The sequence below is a fragment of the Neoarius graeffei genome, chromosome 1 (genome assembly GCF_027579695.1).
Source record: "Neoarius graeffei isolate fNeoGra1 chromosome 1, fNeoGra1.pri, whole genome shotgun sequence".
Classification (NCBI taxonomy): Eukaryota; Metazoa; Chordata; class Actinopteri; order Siluriformes; family Ariidae; genus Neoarius; species Neoarius graeffei.
The window spans coordinates 58,052,746-58,065,858 of NC_083569.1; the positions used below are offsets into that span (position 1 = coordinate 58,052,746).

Here is a 13,113-nt window from a genome sequence, read left to right on the forward strand (position 1 = left end):
TTCATAAGGGATAAATCAGATCTAGTACTCTCTGTGCATATCACACATAGGAGACATCGATTCAATAAATAGCTCTGAATGCATGCGCTTGGTTGCGTTTTGCCTGTTGATCAGTTTGTGCTCGGAAAAAAAAAGTGAATTAGTGTGGTGTTGGTGTGAGTGATACTTAGATCAGTCATGCAGAATGTGTTTAATAGAGCTATTAAAATTATTTTCAGCATTCAGACAAATGAAAAGCATTCACTGAAAGAAAAAAGTTTCCTGAGTTCAATGAAGACCGTTTTTAATCAAAAACCTTTTATAAACTGGAATGTATATGATACAGCATCCTGGTCTCAGCAAATGGGCCCAAAGTTCAGAAATAAAAAAAAAAAAATCTGTTTACTTCCACACTGTAAACTACTGCACACAGTTACATGTACTGTACCTCTCTGCGTTTGCTCTACCTGGGTTACCTGAGGTATGTTTACATACAAACCATACTCTTTCAAAGATCTATATCACAGAAGTAATAAATTATACTGCTTCTGTTGACACACCAATAAAAAAAGATTAACGTATGTTGAATATGATGAACTTGATTAAATTTTCTAATAACCATGAAGCAGGCTCTGTGACAAAAAACTCGTCTACAAAAGATGCCTTAAGCTGGATATGATTTGCTTCTTGGATTAAGCTGAACGTTCACAATAAATGTTTCACTGTGTACAGATTTACAGCATGACTGGCATTTGAATGATCAAGAAGGAAAAAAAAACCACAGAATCAGGAGTACAGAGAGTTATGCATGAAACAATTCTCAGTTTTCATGAAAAAAAAATTGCTTGGTATAACTGCAGTTTAATTAATTTCAGTTAATGGTCCAGTCTAACGCTTCTAATGGTATCCAACGGTTTAATCTATTACTTTAATAAATAGCATTTCCTAAAAGATTTTCCTCATTCTTTGGTACCTATTTAATAAAATGGTTTTTAGAGATGTAATTTGGTAAATTATGGGGAATTTTTTTTTCAATTCTCCTTTGTCCTCCATGTTATCTAACAACAAAAAAAAGATTGTATATATTAGGAAACAAATACATAGCATTTCATACAAGCAAGCCAAGCTTAATCCCAAACTAGAATTTTGAGTGAAATTGATGAAGTAAGAACACTTGTGAAGTCCTGATGGAGTTGTTCAGTCACACAAAGGCAGCTCTGGAAATAGTAAGAAGTTCATCATGTGTGCTGCGTTGCACACAATTTCCTTATACACTCACCAACCACTTTATTAGGAACACCATACTAACCCTTAATACACCCCATCCTGCCCCCACACACTCCCTAGCTCTTACATCGTCATCCATTCTTCTCGGCATGGCTTCCAGCTGTTGTTGGAACTATTCCTTTGAGATTCTGGTCCATGATTGCGTAACGTGATTTTCAGCCGATTTGTCAGCCGCAGAGTCACGCTGCGAGTCTCGACACTTCCCGAAGACGCTCTATTAGATTCAGATCAGGTGACTGGGGAGGCCACACTGAACTCCTGTTTATAGAACCGGTTTGGGATGACTTGTGCTCTGTGACGTGGCACACCATCATGCTGGAAGTAGCCCTTATAAGATTCTGACTATAAAGGGATATACATGGTCAGCAACAATAGCAGATAGGTTGTGGCATTCAAATGATGACCGATTGGTATTAAGGGGCCCGATGTATGCCAATAAAACGTTCCCCACACCATTACACAACCACCACCAGCCTGAACGGGGCGGCACGGTGGTATAGTGGTTAGCACTGTCGCCTCACAGCAAGAAGGTCCGGGTTCGAGCCCCGTGGCCGGCGAGGGCCTTTCTGTGCGGAGTTTCCATGTTCTCCCCGTGTCCGCGTGGGTTTCCTCCAGGTGCTCCGGTTTCCCCCACAGTCCAAAGACATGCAGGTTAGGTTAACTGGTGACTCTAAATTGAGCATAGGTGTGAATGTGAGTGTGAATGGTTGTCTGTGTCTATGTGTCAGGCCTGTGATGACCTGGCGACTTGTCCAGGGTGTACCCCGCCTTTCGCCCGTAGTCAGCTGGGATAGGCTCCAGCTTGCCTGCGACCCTGTAGAACAGGATAAAGCGGCTACAGATAATGAGATGAGATGTTCTTCATACCAAATTCGCACCCTACCATCTACACGTCGCAACAGAAATTGAGGTTAATCAAAGTTTTTCCAATCGTCAAATGTTAAATTTCTTGAGCCTGTCCTGATTGCAGCCTCATATTCCTGTTCTTCGCTGACAGGAGTGGAACCTGATGTGATCTTCTGCAGTTGTAGTCCATCCTCCTTGAGGTGCGGTGTGTTTGAGATGCTTTTCTGCTTGCTACAGTTTTAAGTAGTTGTTCGAATAACTGCAGCTTTCCTGTCAAACTGGTGCAAACCGGTCTTGATTTTTTTTTTTTAAATGAAATTATGCATTGTGGTGCTGAGACATGAATGGCTGATCAGATAATCCATATCTAAGCAGGCGTACAGATGTTCCTAATAAAGGGGCTAGTAATTGTGCATGAGTCTGCGTGTATGTTAGGTCAGAAGCTGCCTAATCTCACGGTGAACAGAGCACAAGAATTCCAAGTATGAAGTTCCTCCATGCAGGCCTTTATCCTCCACAAGGAGCTGGCGGAACAGCATCTCAGATCTGTCTTTCTGCTTCACGATCACCATCTACAAAAAGAAAATACAGATAAAGATCGACCGCAACAAAGACTTTGACGCAACCCCGAGGGCGCTCCTGCAGCATTCTGACATTCTAGTGAATTAAATTTGAGAACATTTTTAAAACATTTAAGCTTTGTCAACTCTTAACAATTAGCAGAATGTGTTTCAGAACACAATGGCATTGCTCATTTGATCTTGAACCACAGTGGAACTACATGGACAAATAGCTGAAGGCACTGGGAGAGTTGTACCTTCATGGATTTGCACCGCTGCTTGGAGATGGCACAAATGATCGAGTGAAGCTTCCTTGAGTGAGCGTTATCTAGTTCTGGCAGTGTAGTCTGCAACAGGTCAGTGATCAGCGTATCAGCTTGACAGAAATGATTCAATTCTTAGCTGTTCAATGCTCGAAAAATTACTTAAAGTTTAAAAAATATATTATTTATTGTTATCAAATATATTACAATGGTTGATAGCTAATTCAATCAAAACATTAATTCCTGTTTTAACTGCATTGGGCTTCTCTGACCTGAATCATTTCAAACCCAATGCAATTCAACAAACAACCCAAACTTCATTGATAATAGTAAACACTGATTGTAGGTGTCTCCCGTAACCCGGTACGGAAAGTATGAACCGGAACGGGACGGTACATTACAATAACGTTACGTTTTCTAAATATTCAGGGGTTTCATACTTAACATCTTGTACTCACACGTATCACTGTCATGTATTCTTTGATTATCCAGTATTATTATATCTCGTCACATTGCATTAACGTTATAGTCACGATATTTTCAATCGAAATTGATCTAAAAGCCCGGAACTCCAATTACGGAATACACCACGGCGTGACGTCACAAAGAACCATTCGTGTAGAAAGGCTTTACTGTAGTTCTAAGTTACCAGAAGATTCGGATTTGTATTTTATGTGCAGTCAGTGTAAAATGTAGTTTCACACTGATTGTGAAAAATGTGAGTCATAAAACAGACGCACAGATCAGAAAAGATAAGAACTTTTAATGTATGCAATGTCAACTGAAGAAACGTAAAGGTAGAGGCAGGGGAAGAGGCAAGAAAGTGTAAAATAGATGAATAAATAGTAGTTAAGTTGTATGCTTTGACAATAAAACAACTAAACAATATTTTTTGTTTTTCTTCTAACTTTATTTATCATATGTGACGGGACGGGTTCAGCTATAAAGGCGGGATGACTAATGTAAGTACCGATTAATAAAACGGTGGACGTGATGGAGGTCTCGGTGAAACTGGAACAAAAAAGGTAAGATTACACATTATGTAAATAAATGTCACAAAAATGGTATTGCGGGACGGAGCACTTGTTCTACGTGGGACGGAACAGCATATAAAAACCCGGAAGGCAAATACGTGACACCAGATTAAAATACGTGACGGTACTGTTCCGTCCCGTACCAGGTTATGGGAGACGCGCTGATTGTATGTGATTTTGTGTGTGATGCTGGTGTCTCTGACCGCATCTGAACTGAGGTGGGCCATGGAGGGCATGTTGAAGAGGTTCTGGATGAGGTCAGGAGGACAGGCCTGGCCCAGCCACAGGAACATAGACTGACCGTTCTCCAGCAAAAACACACCGGTCTCGCTCAAACGCTCCTCAGAGCAGCGCACTGCTGCCGGAATCGAATCATTCGCCACGTCCATGGAGTGCTGACAGAGACAGAATGGGAACTCATGACCAAAGAAACACAAAATATTTCATTTAGTAGTAACTTTTTAAACTAATCTTAGGGGAGATATAAACTGACCTAGTGTTGTTTTCTCCCTGTCATTTTGATTTAACTGATTAAAATGTGTAAACCCTTTCTGCTTTACTCTAGAAGCAGTGCTGCATTCTGCCGTAGTACAGTCCAAGTAAGCTATACTATTACACACATCTCTAAGTGTGCTTTCCCGCATGCATTTGCAATTTCCTCCTTGATACGGGCCGTTTATGCAGGTAAAAATACAGAAATCGCACTAAGATTTACAGACCAAAACGACCAGTCTGAAACTGTCTAGCAAGTGGTCTCGGAGTGCAGTGAGAAAGTGATTTGACTGAATTAAGTCAACTGCAGGAAGTGAACCAAAAACAAAGTGTATTTTGGGCTGGGAGTGACACTGTATTGTGGACATGAACTATTAATTTGACCCATGGGAGGTAAACTGAGCCAAAATTCAGAAAAATGAGAGGTGTTCTGGATATTTGGACCGATGAACAAAAGCATTTATTTAGTCCTGGTTACGTGTTCTCTGCTCCCAGGTGATTTGTGTGATTTCTAATTTATTGGTCATAAATACAGCAATGGACAATAGGTTGGCTTACCTTTTTCCAATCACCGCATTTATGATCAATAAATTAAAGAGACTTCGAGGTAAGGTTTACGGCCTTAGATGTCCCTCAGCCAGTGGGTTGGGTTTTTTCTTTTGGTTCATTTACACTACCATTCAAAAGTTTGGGGTCACTTTGAAATGTCCTTATTTTTGAAAGAAAAGCATTGTTCTTTTCACTTTAAACTAATCAGAAATCCACTCTATACATTGCTAATGTGGTAAATGACTATTCTAGCTGCAAATGTGTGGTTTTTGGTGCAATATCTCCATAGGTGTATAGAGGCCCATTTCCAGCAACTCTCACTCCAGTGTTCTAATGGTACAGTGTGTTTGCTCATTGCCTCAGAAGGCTAATGGATGATTAGAAAACCCTTGTACAATCATGTTAGCACAGCTGAAAACAGTTGAGCTCTTTAGAGAAGCTATAAAACTGACCTTCCTTTGAGCAGATTGAGTTTCTGGAGCATCACATTTGTGGGGTCGATTAAATGCTCAAAATGACCAGAAAAATGTCTTGACTATATTTTCTATTCATTTTACAACTTATGGTGGTAAATAAAAGTGTGACTTTTCATGGAAAACACAAAATTGTCTGGGTGACCCCAAACTTTTGAACGGTAGTGTACTTAGGTGCACAAACCAAATAGCAAATGAATCGGAGAACAAACGGACTAATATATATGAAAATCAGCCCAACGAATTTGGCACTTGACTGTGTATATAATCACATCCTTTTCAGCCTGCACTGTTTTCCAACAGCCGAAGAAACGGCATCAAATAAAATGGTGTACATTTGGTCTTTGGTTCCCTGTTTCCGTTTTCTGGCTTTGTGTGTTCTCACCACTGGAATGAGCTGTGGGTACAGCAGGACCTGGCTCTCTTCTACTCCCATGGACAGGACACCAAGTCGATGGAGAGCCCTGTCATCTGTACAGAGTTCAGTGCTGCCCACCAGAACTGGAGTCTTCATCAGGCTGTTCATGTACACCGGGAACACTTTCATCGCATCAGGCAGAATCAGCTGCACATGATGATAATGCAGGGAAAAGAACGGGTCAGTTGCGATAAAAAGTCAAACTGCATAATGGTTAGTAAAAGTCAAAAATAAACTAATCTGATACAAAAATGACACAAAAAAAACCTACTACACACACACACACACACACACACACACAGGGTGTTTCAAAAAATTTGTTATTATTTGAGATGTAAATATCCCAGAAGTCTAGGCAAATGAAACTGAACAGGCTTAATGTTGAGCAATAAGATTTATTCCTCAAAATTTGAATGAGAAATTCAAAGGTATGTGGATTCCATGAACGATTTCACAAATTTTCAATATGCACAAAGCCTGAGACACACACAGCCTTCCTCTTTGAACTTTTTGTGCCATGTCCAAATCTGCATTGCAGTCGGTGCATTTGTAGAGAACTCTCTCATAAATGCTCGCTGCACTGTTTTGTTCGACTGTTCGAGCGTACTCTAACACACACAACGCCTTTTCTTTTCCAGTGAATGGCATTTCTGTACCTAAAAAGATAAAAACAAAAAACATTAAACATAAAATTTTGACCTGTTTCCACACATGCTGTTTGAGGTCAATTGAACGAGAATTGGCAAAATTATTAGATTGTGAAATGTCAGATTTTTTGAAACACCCTCTGTGTGTGTGTGTGTGTATATTATTTATATATATATATATATATATATATATATATATATATATATATATATATATATATATATAAAATATACCATATATATAAGGGTCCATCTCAGAAACTGCTCTCTCATTTGGGACATTATGGTCAAAAAATAAATTTTCTAATTTAAAATTTTTTTTTTGCATTTACCGAACACTCAATGTTTCTTTTGTCATGTTTAATAAGAATAAAGATAGTATCTTGCTTTATCTGGCCTCCACTGTGGAAAAATTTTTTGATTACAATTCAAATGCTTTTGTAAAATTGATTTACATATAAAATAACTACATCATGAAGAATTAAAGCCCCTCCTTCACAGATGAGTGAAAATATTGAATAAATTTCCTCTTTTTGATTGCTTGGGTTAAAAATGCCAAGTTATGATGACTGAATTGATTATTCACTTAAATATGAATAAAGTGATGCATTTTGGGTATTTGATATGGTGAAATAGAACACACCGGAAAGATGAGAATAACGGCGGTGGTAAAAGAACAGCGACTGTACCAGCTGAAGGTCACGTGGGTCTCTGCTGCAGCGCGCGAGCAACGGGACATCACTACCACACCGGACGGAGCAGGGGCGGGGCAAAATGACTGGCCGTAGATTGTATCAAAAGTTCGATCTAAATTGACCGTGGTTGCAAAATATTGGCCAAAAATACGCAAACACTGCGAAATATGAAAGTAAGATGAAAAAGAAACATTCTATTGCCTTATACTGCAAGACTAAAACAAAATAAAACTGTCAAAACTCACCTTTTCAGTGATAACGTCCGAACAGATCACCCGCGTAACAGAGAGACCGCAAATGGAAGCACGATCAACTTCTAACTGTTGGAGTGGAAAATTCCATTCTACACATGCAAATTGTTAATGTGTGTCCTTCCCCGCACACAAATAACACGCTACGGTAAAAAATAGACCACAACTCATTTTATAGCTCAGAAATTCATACAAGACCAGCTACCATCGGAACATATTCTGTAAGAAACATATTCTATACCTAACTTTCACCTTTCGTTTTAAAAACCAAAATCGCAGATTTATAACTAAATTTTTAGATGGCGTAGTGATTTTAAGTTACTACTTTTGGTGAGGTAGTGACCTTGACCCGGAGGCTTTCTGTTTAGATCAAAACACACGATCGTATTGGTTTTGGGTATGCGGAAAATGGAGTTACAACGGTGATCAAATATTTTGCATGATGTTTTATTGTGGTTATGATTATTCTGTGAGCGCACCAATCCTTAGGTGTATAAAGTTACAACTTAAAATACAATTAGTGATAACTGTAGACTTTTCAGTGGACTACAACCTTTTTAAGGGAATGCGATGTAGTCAACCATTTATCATGTCCCAGATCAAGCCGCCAGTTTTCCACAAATTTGCAGAATTTTTGCCAAATTCTGAATATTCACATCAAAGATTTAGTTTTATCTGTATTATTTCTTTCATTATTTTATTTCAAATTAAACCATCACCATTCAAAACCGTACAGTTTATTGACTGAGTATATTTAGTGGGGTACCCCCACAGTACCCAGTTTCTGAGACAGACCCATTATATATATATATATATATATATATATATATATATATATATATATATATAGTGTGTTCTAATAATAATTAGAACACTAATAATAATTCTCACAGCAACCACAAGTACATTAAATAAACAACACTGAGGCCCAACATGATGTTTGCAGAGCTAAATCAGGACATTGGAGGCTAATCTTCATTACTGCTCATGATAAGGCAACAATAAAGTCTTTTTTTTTTTTCTGAGAACATGTGTGGTTTGTCAGACCTGACTTGCGGCAGAAGGTGTAGCACAGTTCTTCCTATAGCAGGCCAGCATGTGGGCTGTCTGCCTTACCAGGATCTCCCTCACCGTCCGCACTGGCTGGCTTAGTATAGCATGGTATGCTGGACAACCAAAGACAAACATTTATAATGTGAATACATAAAAACATTTGTATGTTATTTCAATCTAATGTAATGCAAAAGGTTTGATTTTCTGGTAATATCTAAGACTGATATTAAACAAAACACATTACATTTGCCAATCCCACTTAACTACAGTTTAGTCTAGAGTTAGGCTTAATGCATGTAAAATGACTAGATTTAGGTCGCTGAAACAATTCGGACTCGAAAATCAGACCTCATATTTTACCTGACTTGGCAAAGAAGTTGATGAGTGCATCAGTCTCACAGCTCTTGTAAAGCTCAGATAGCTGAGAGCTGCAGTTCAGACTGAGGTTGTGAATGCGCAGTCGCCTTTGACCACTGACAGAGGTGTACAGCACAGCACACTGGAAAAGCAAGAAAGGAACACATAGTAGGACAGGGCTGGCAAAATTTTCTCTAAGTGCACAAACAACTGTGACAGCAACATTACATGCACATACGGTACATATATCACTTCTCTTTGTCCACCTGAACAAGAGTGCTCTGAGAGCACAATATCCCCCGCTGGCAACTCTGCCATAACTCTGGTAAAATGCGACTGAATTGAATGAAATTGCAATATGCGTACTACCGACATACAGTATAACAAAGAATCCTGCCAAGGTTCGTGAAATTCCTCCAAAAATTGTGAGAGGAGTTGATTTCAGAAGGTGAGTACCCTTCTCGTGACGGACGGACATTGTCACGACATAATCTCCCTTCGGGCCTTTCGGCCAGCGGGGGATAAAAACTTTTTTGCCAAATTACATGAACTTCCTCCAAAAATTGTGAGGGAAGTTGATTTCAGAAAGCAAGCACACCTTGATGAAATTGCCAAAGTACAAGTTTGTTAATAATCAAGGGCATAACTCTGGTAAAATTTGCCCAAATTAAACGAAATTTCAATCTGCGTATAACGGTCCTATAACAAAGCCTTTTGCCAAGTTTGGTGAAATTCCGCCACACACTGTGAGAGGAGTTGATTTCAGAAGAACGTACACCCTCATGAAATTGTCAAAGTACAAGTTATTTAATCAAGGCTCAAAACTCTGGTAAAATTTTCACAAACAAAATTAAATCGCAATATGCGTATTACCGTCATATAACAAGGCCTTTTGCCAAGCTTCGAGAAATTCGTCCAAAAATTGTGAGAGGAGTTGATGTCAGAAGGCAAGCACACCTTCATGAAATTGTGAAAGTACAAGGTTGCTAATCAAGGACCACAACTCTGGTAAAATGTGACCGAATTGAACAAAATAACAATATGTGTACTATCGACATATAACAAAGCCTTTTGCCAAATTTGGTGAAATTCCTCCAAAAATTGTGAGAGGAGTTGATTTCAGATGGAAAACACTCTCATGAAATTGTCAAAGTATAATTTTGTTAATCAAGGGCTGTAACTCTGGTAAAATGTGACCCAATTTAACAAAATCGCAATATGCATATTACTGACATATAACAATGCCTCTTGTCAAGTTTTGTAAAATTCCTCCACAAATTGTGAAAGGGAGTTGATTTCAGAAGGTGAGTACCCTTCCCAAGATGGAGGGACGGACAGGTGGACGGATGGACGTCGCCACAACATAATCCCCCTTTGGGCCTTTCGGCCAGTGGGGGATAAAAACAGCAGAATTCGTCCAATCCTGCCAGAGATATCTGTGAAAAACAATTTTCTGCCATATAGATACATAAGCAACACTGGAGATATTTCTCTTTTATATTTCTTTACATGTTCAAAAACTGAAACGTGCAGTTGTGGACATTTATCTTTCTACAAACTGTTTTCAGGGTTGTCCAGGCTGCTTCTGTTTGCAAGATTGTGAGAAACCTTGAGTGCAGCATGCCGTAAAATGGTAACATCGCTTACGATTATACAGAATCTTGTTTCAGAGGCTCTGAGACTTATGAGTAATGAATGGTGGCAGCAATGAGACAGAAAAGATACACAGATTAATTTTAACCTGCTCAAGAATGAACTGCAATCAATGCAGAGTGCATAAGTACATGATAATTTTTAAAAACAGAGAATTATAGTTAAAGCATAATAAACATATACCATACTATAGTAATCATGGCATAACAATGATTCACACAGAGTAGTGAATGCATGATATATATTAGTATAAATACACAGGTGATTATGGAAAACCACACGTGCTGCTTGGTCTAGAAATTCACACTATTTCTTAATAATCACCTCGAGCGACTCGGCAAATTGGCTGTCAATCACTTTGTCACCGTAAGTGAGGAAGAATGAGAAATTATGAAAGAAAATGCTGTTCCTAAAAGCACTAAAGACGCTACGAAGTTTGGTCTGAAACTATTCAAAGGTAAAGTGGAATTGTGATTTATTTTATCGATTTCAAAACAAAGTATTTTAAGTGAGTCGGCATGGATAAATGACAAGTCTGTACCATGCCTTTATTACATTTGCTTGCCGCTTTTAAAGTTTGAAATAAATGATTTATTGTAATACTTTTTTTAATAATCACCTGTGTATTTATACTAAAACATTTATCCGCCTCAGGCCCAGTGACATTCACTAGTGTTTGGTGGTGTATGTGCTGCACTGACCTGGATTAGTGCCCCAGCCTCTTCACTGAGTGAGTCATCGTGCTTAAACTCAACTGTAACTGCTTTGTCACAGTCCACTGCAGCCATCTCCACATCTGTAGTTGTGTTCATATAAATAGCACCAAAGAAGTCTGTGGCTCTGAAACCTTCAGTATACACAGGATACACAGACTCAGGTGTGTGATCTTAAAATCAAATATGCTTTGCACATTTGTTTATTTTATATTACTGTTTACCTGATTTGCACATTTGTTTACCTGATTTGCACATTTGTTAATTTAATCCTATTGTTTACCTGATTTGCACATTGATTTATTTAATCCTATTGTTTACCTGATTTGCACATTTGTTTATTTTATCCTATTGTTTACCTGATTTGCACATTTGTTTACCTAATTTGCACATTTGTTAATTTAATCCTATTGTTCACCTGATTTGCACATTTGTTTACCTGATTTGCACATTTATTTATTCTATCCTATTGTTTACCTGATTTGCACATTTATTTATTCTATTCTATTGTTTACCTGATTTGCACATTTATTTATTCCATCCTATTGTTTACCTGATTTGCACATTTATTTATTCTATTCTATTGTTTACCTGATTTGCACATTTATTTATTCTATCCTATTGTTTACCTGATTTGCACATTTATTTATTCTATTCTATTGTTTACCTGATTTGCACATTTATTTATTCTATCCTATTGTTTATCTGATTTGCACATTTGTTTATTTTATCCTATTATTTACCTGATTTGCACATTGATTTATTTAATCCTATTGTTTACCTGATTTGCACATTTGTTTACCTGATTTGCACATTTATTTATTCTATCCTATTGTTTACCTGATTTGCACATTTGTTTACCTGATTTGCACATTTATTAATTTAATCCTATTGTTTACCTGATTTGCACATTTGTTTACCTGATTTGCACGTTGATTTATTTAATCCTATTGTTTACCTGATTTGCACATTTGTTTATTTTATCCTATTGTTTACCTGATTTGCACATTTGTTTACCTGATTAGCACATTTGTTTATTGTATCCCATTGTTTACCTGATTTGCACAGTTGTTTATTAATTTTATCTTATTTTTATCTTGTTTATTTAGTTTTTATTTATTAATATCTTAGAATAGACCGTTTTTATGTAGCTCCTTTATTAAAATAGACTGTCTTTATTTATATTTATTTATTTAGCACCTTAACTCCAAGCCAAACTCCTGGTAGTTGCAAGAATTACTTGGCAATAAAGCTTTTTCTGATTCTGATTCTTACTTGATTACAAATTTCTTCCTTTTCATGTCAGACACCGAGGGTGTCTTATTAAGTGTCTAATTTCTGGTTTTGTTCAAGAGTGCCTGTTTTACCTGTGTTGGTTCGAACACGCATTATGGCATCAAATCCAACTGACTTCTCCACATCTCGTCTCAGATCAGTCAGGAAATGCTGACCATCTACCTGGACCTGATAGATAAGATGAAGTTCCTCACAAGGGGATGACATTTCACAATACATAATTCTGATATTCAATCACAGAAGCATGAGTTTAGTAAAGTAAATGCTTTACAGCTCAGGGAATCTGAATGTGTTTGTGCATGCAATTGTGAATGTGTTAACACACACCTGGAAGTTGCTATATTTATAAACTGAGCCGCCAGTGTGTGTGGGAATGTCACCCATCGTGGCCAAGTCCACATACTGGTTAGGGAACAAGAAGAGGTCCACGCAGCATCCCTGGCTCACACACTCTTTAGTCAGCTGCTCATACACACCACGCTGTGGCTGAAACAGAGTCTGCAAATGCACATGTACACACAAATTAGCCTTAGATTCCAAATGTCTT

The 13,113-nt window shown here is 38.0% G+C and overlaps 1 protein-coding gene across 2 annotated transcripts in view; it reads right to left on the reverse strand.

Annotated features, from left to right (window-relative positions):
* Positions 1-281: 281 nt before the first annotated feature.
* sec24d (SEC24 homolog D, COPII coat complex component) overlaps positions 282-13,113 on the reverse strand; it is a 37,890-nt gene continuing 25,058 nt past the window's right edge. The window contains exons 15-23 of one of the 2 annotated variants that reach the window (XM_060935374.1): positions 12,894-13,064; positions 12,638-12,734; positions 11,259-11,404; positions 8,908-9,046; positions 8,542-8,660; positions 5,869-6,048; positions 4,173-4,364; positions 2,930-3,019; positions 282-2,684 (exon numbers count right to left, since the gene is read on the reverse strand). In XM_060935374.1, coding sequence (XP_060791357.1) covers positions 2,544-2,684; positions 2,930-3,019; positions 4,173-4,364; positions 5,869-6,048; positions 8,542-8,660; positions 8,908-9,046; positions 11,259-11,404; positions 12,638-12,734; positions 12,894-13,064 — 1,275 coding nt within the window. In that variant the 3' untranslated portion in view covers positions 282-2,543. The remainder of the gene's footprint in view (positions 2,685-2,929; positions 3,020-4,172; positions 4,365-5,868; positions 6,049-8,541; positions 8,661-8,907; positions 9,047-11,258; positions 11,405-12,637; positions 12,735-12,893; positions 13,065-13,113) is intronic. The other variant, XM_060935383.1, reaches the window with a different exon arrangement.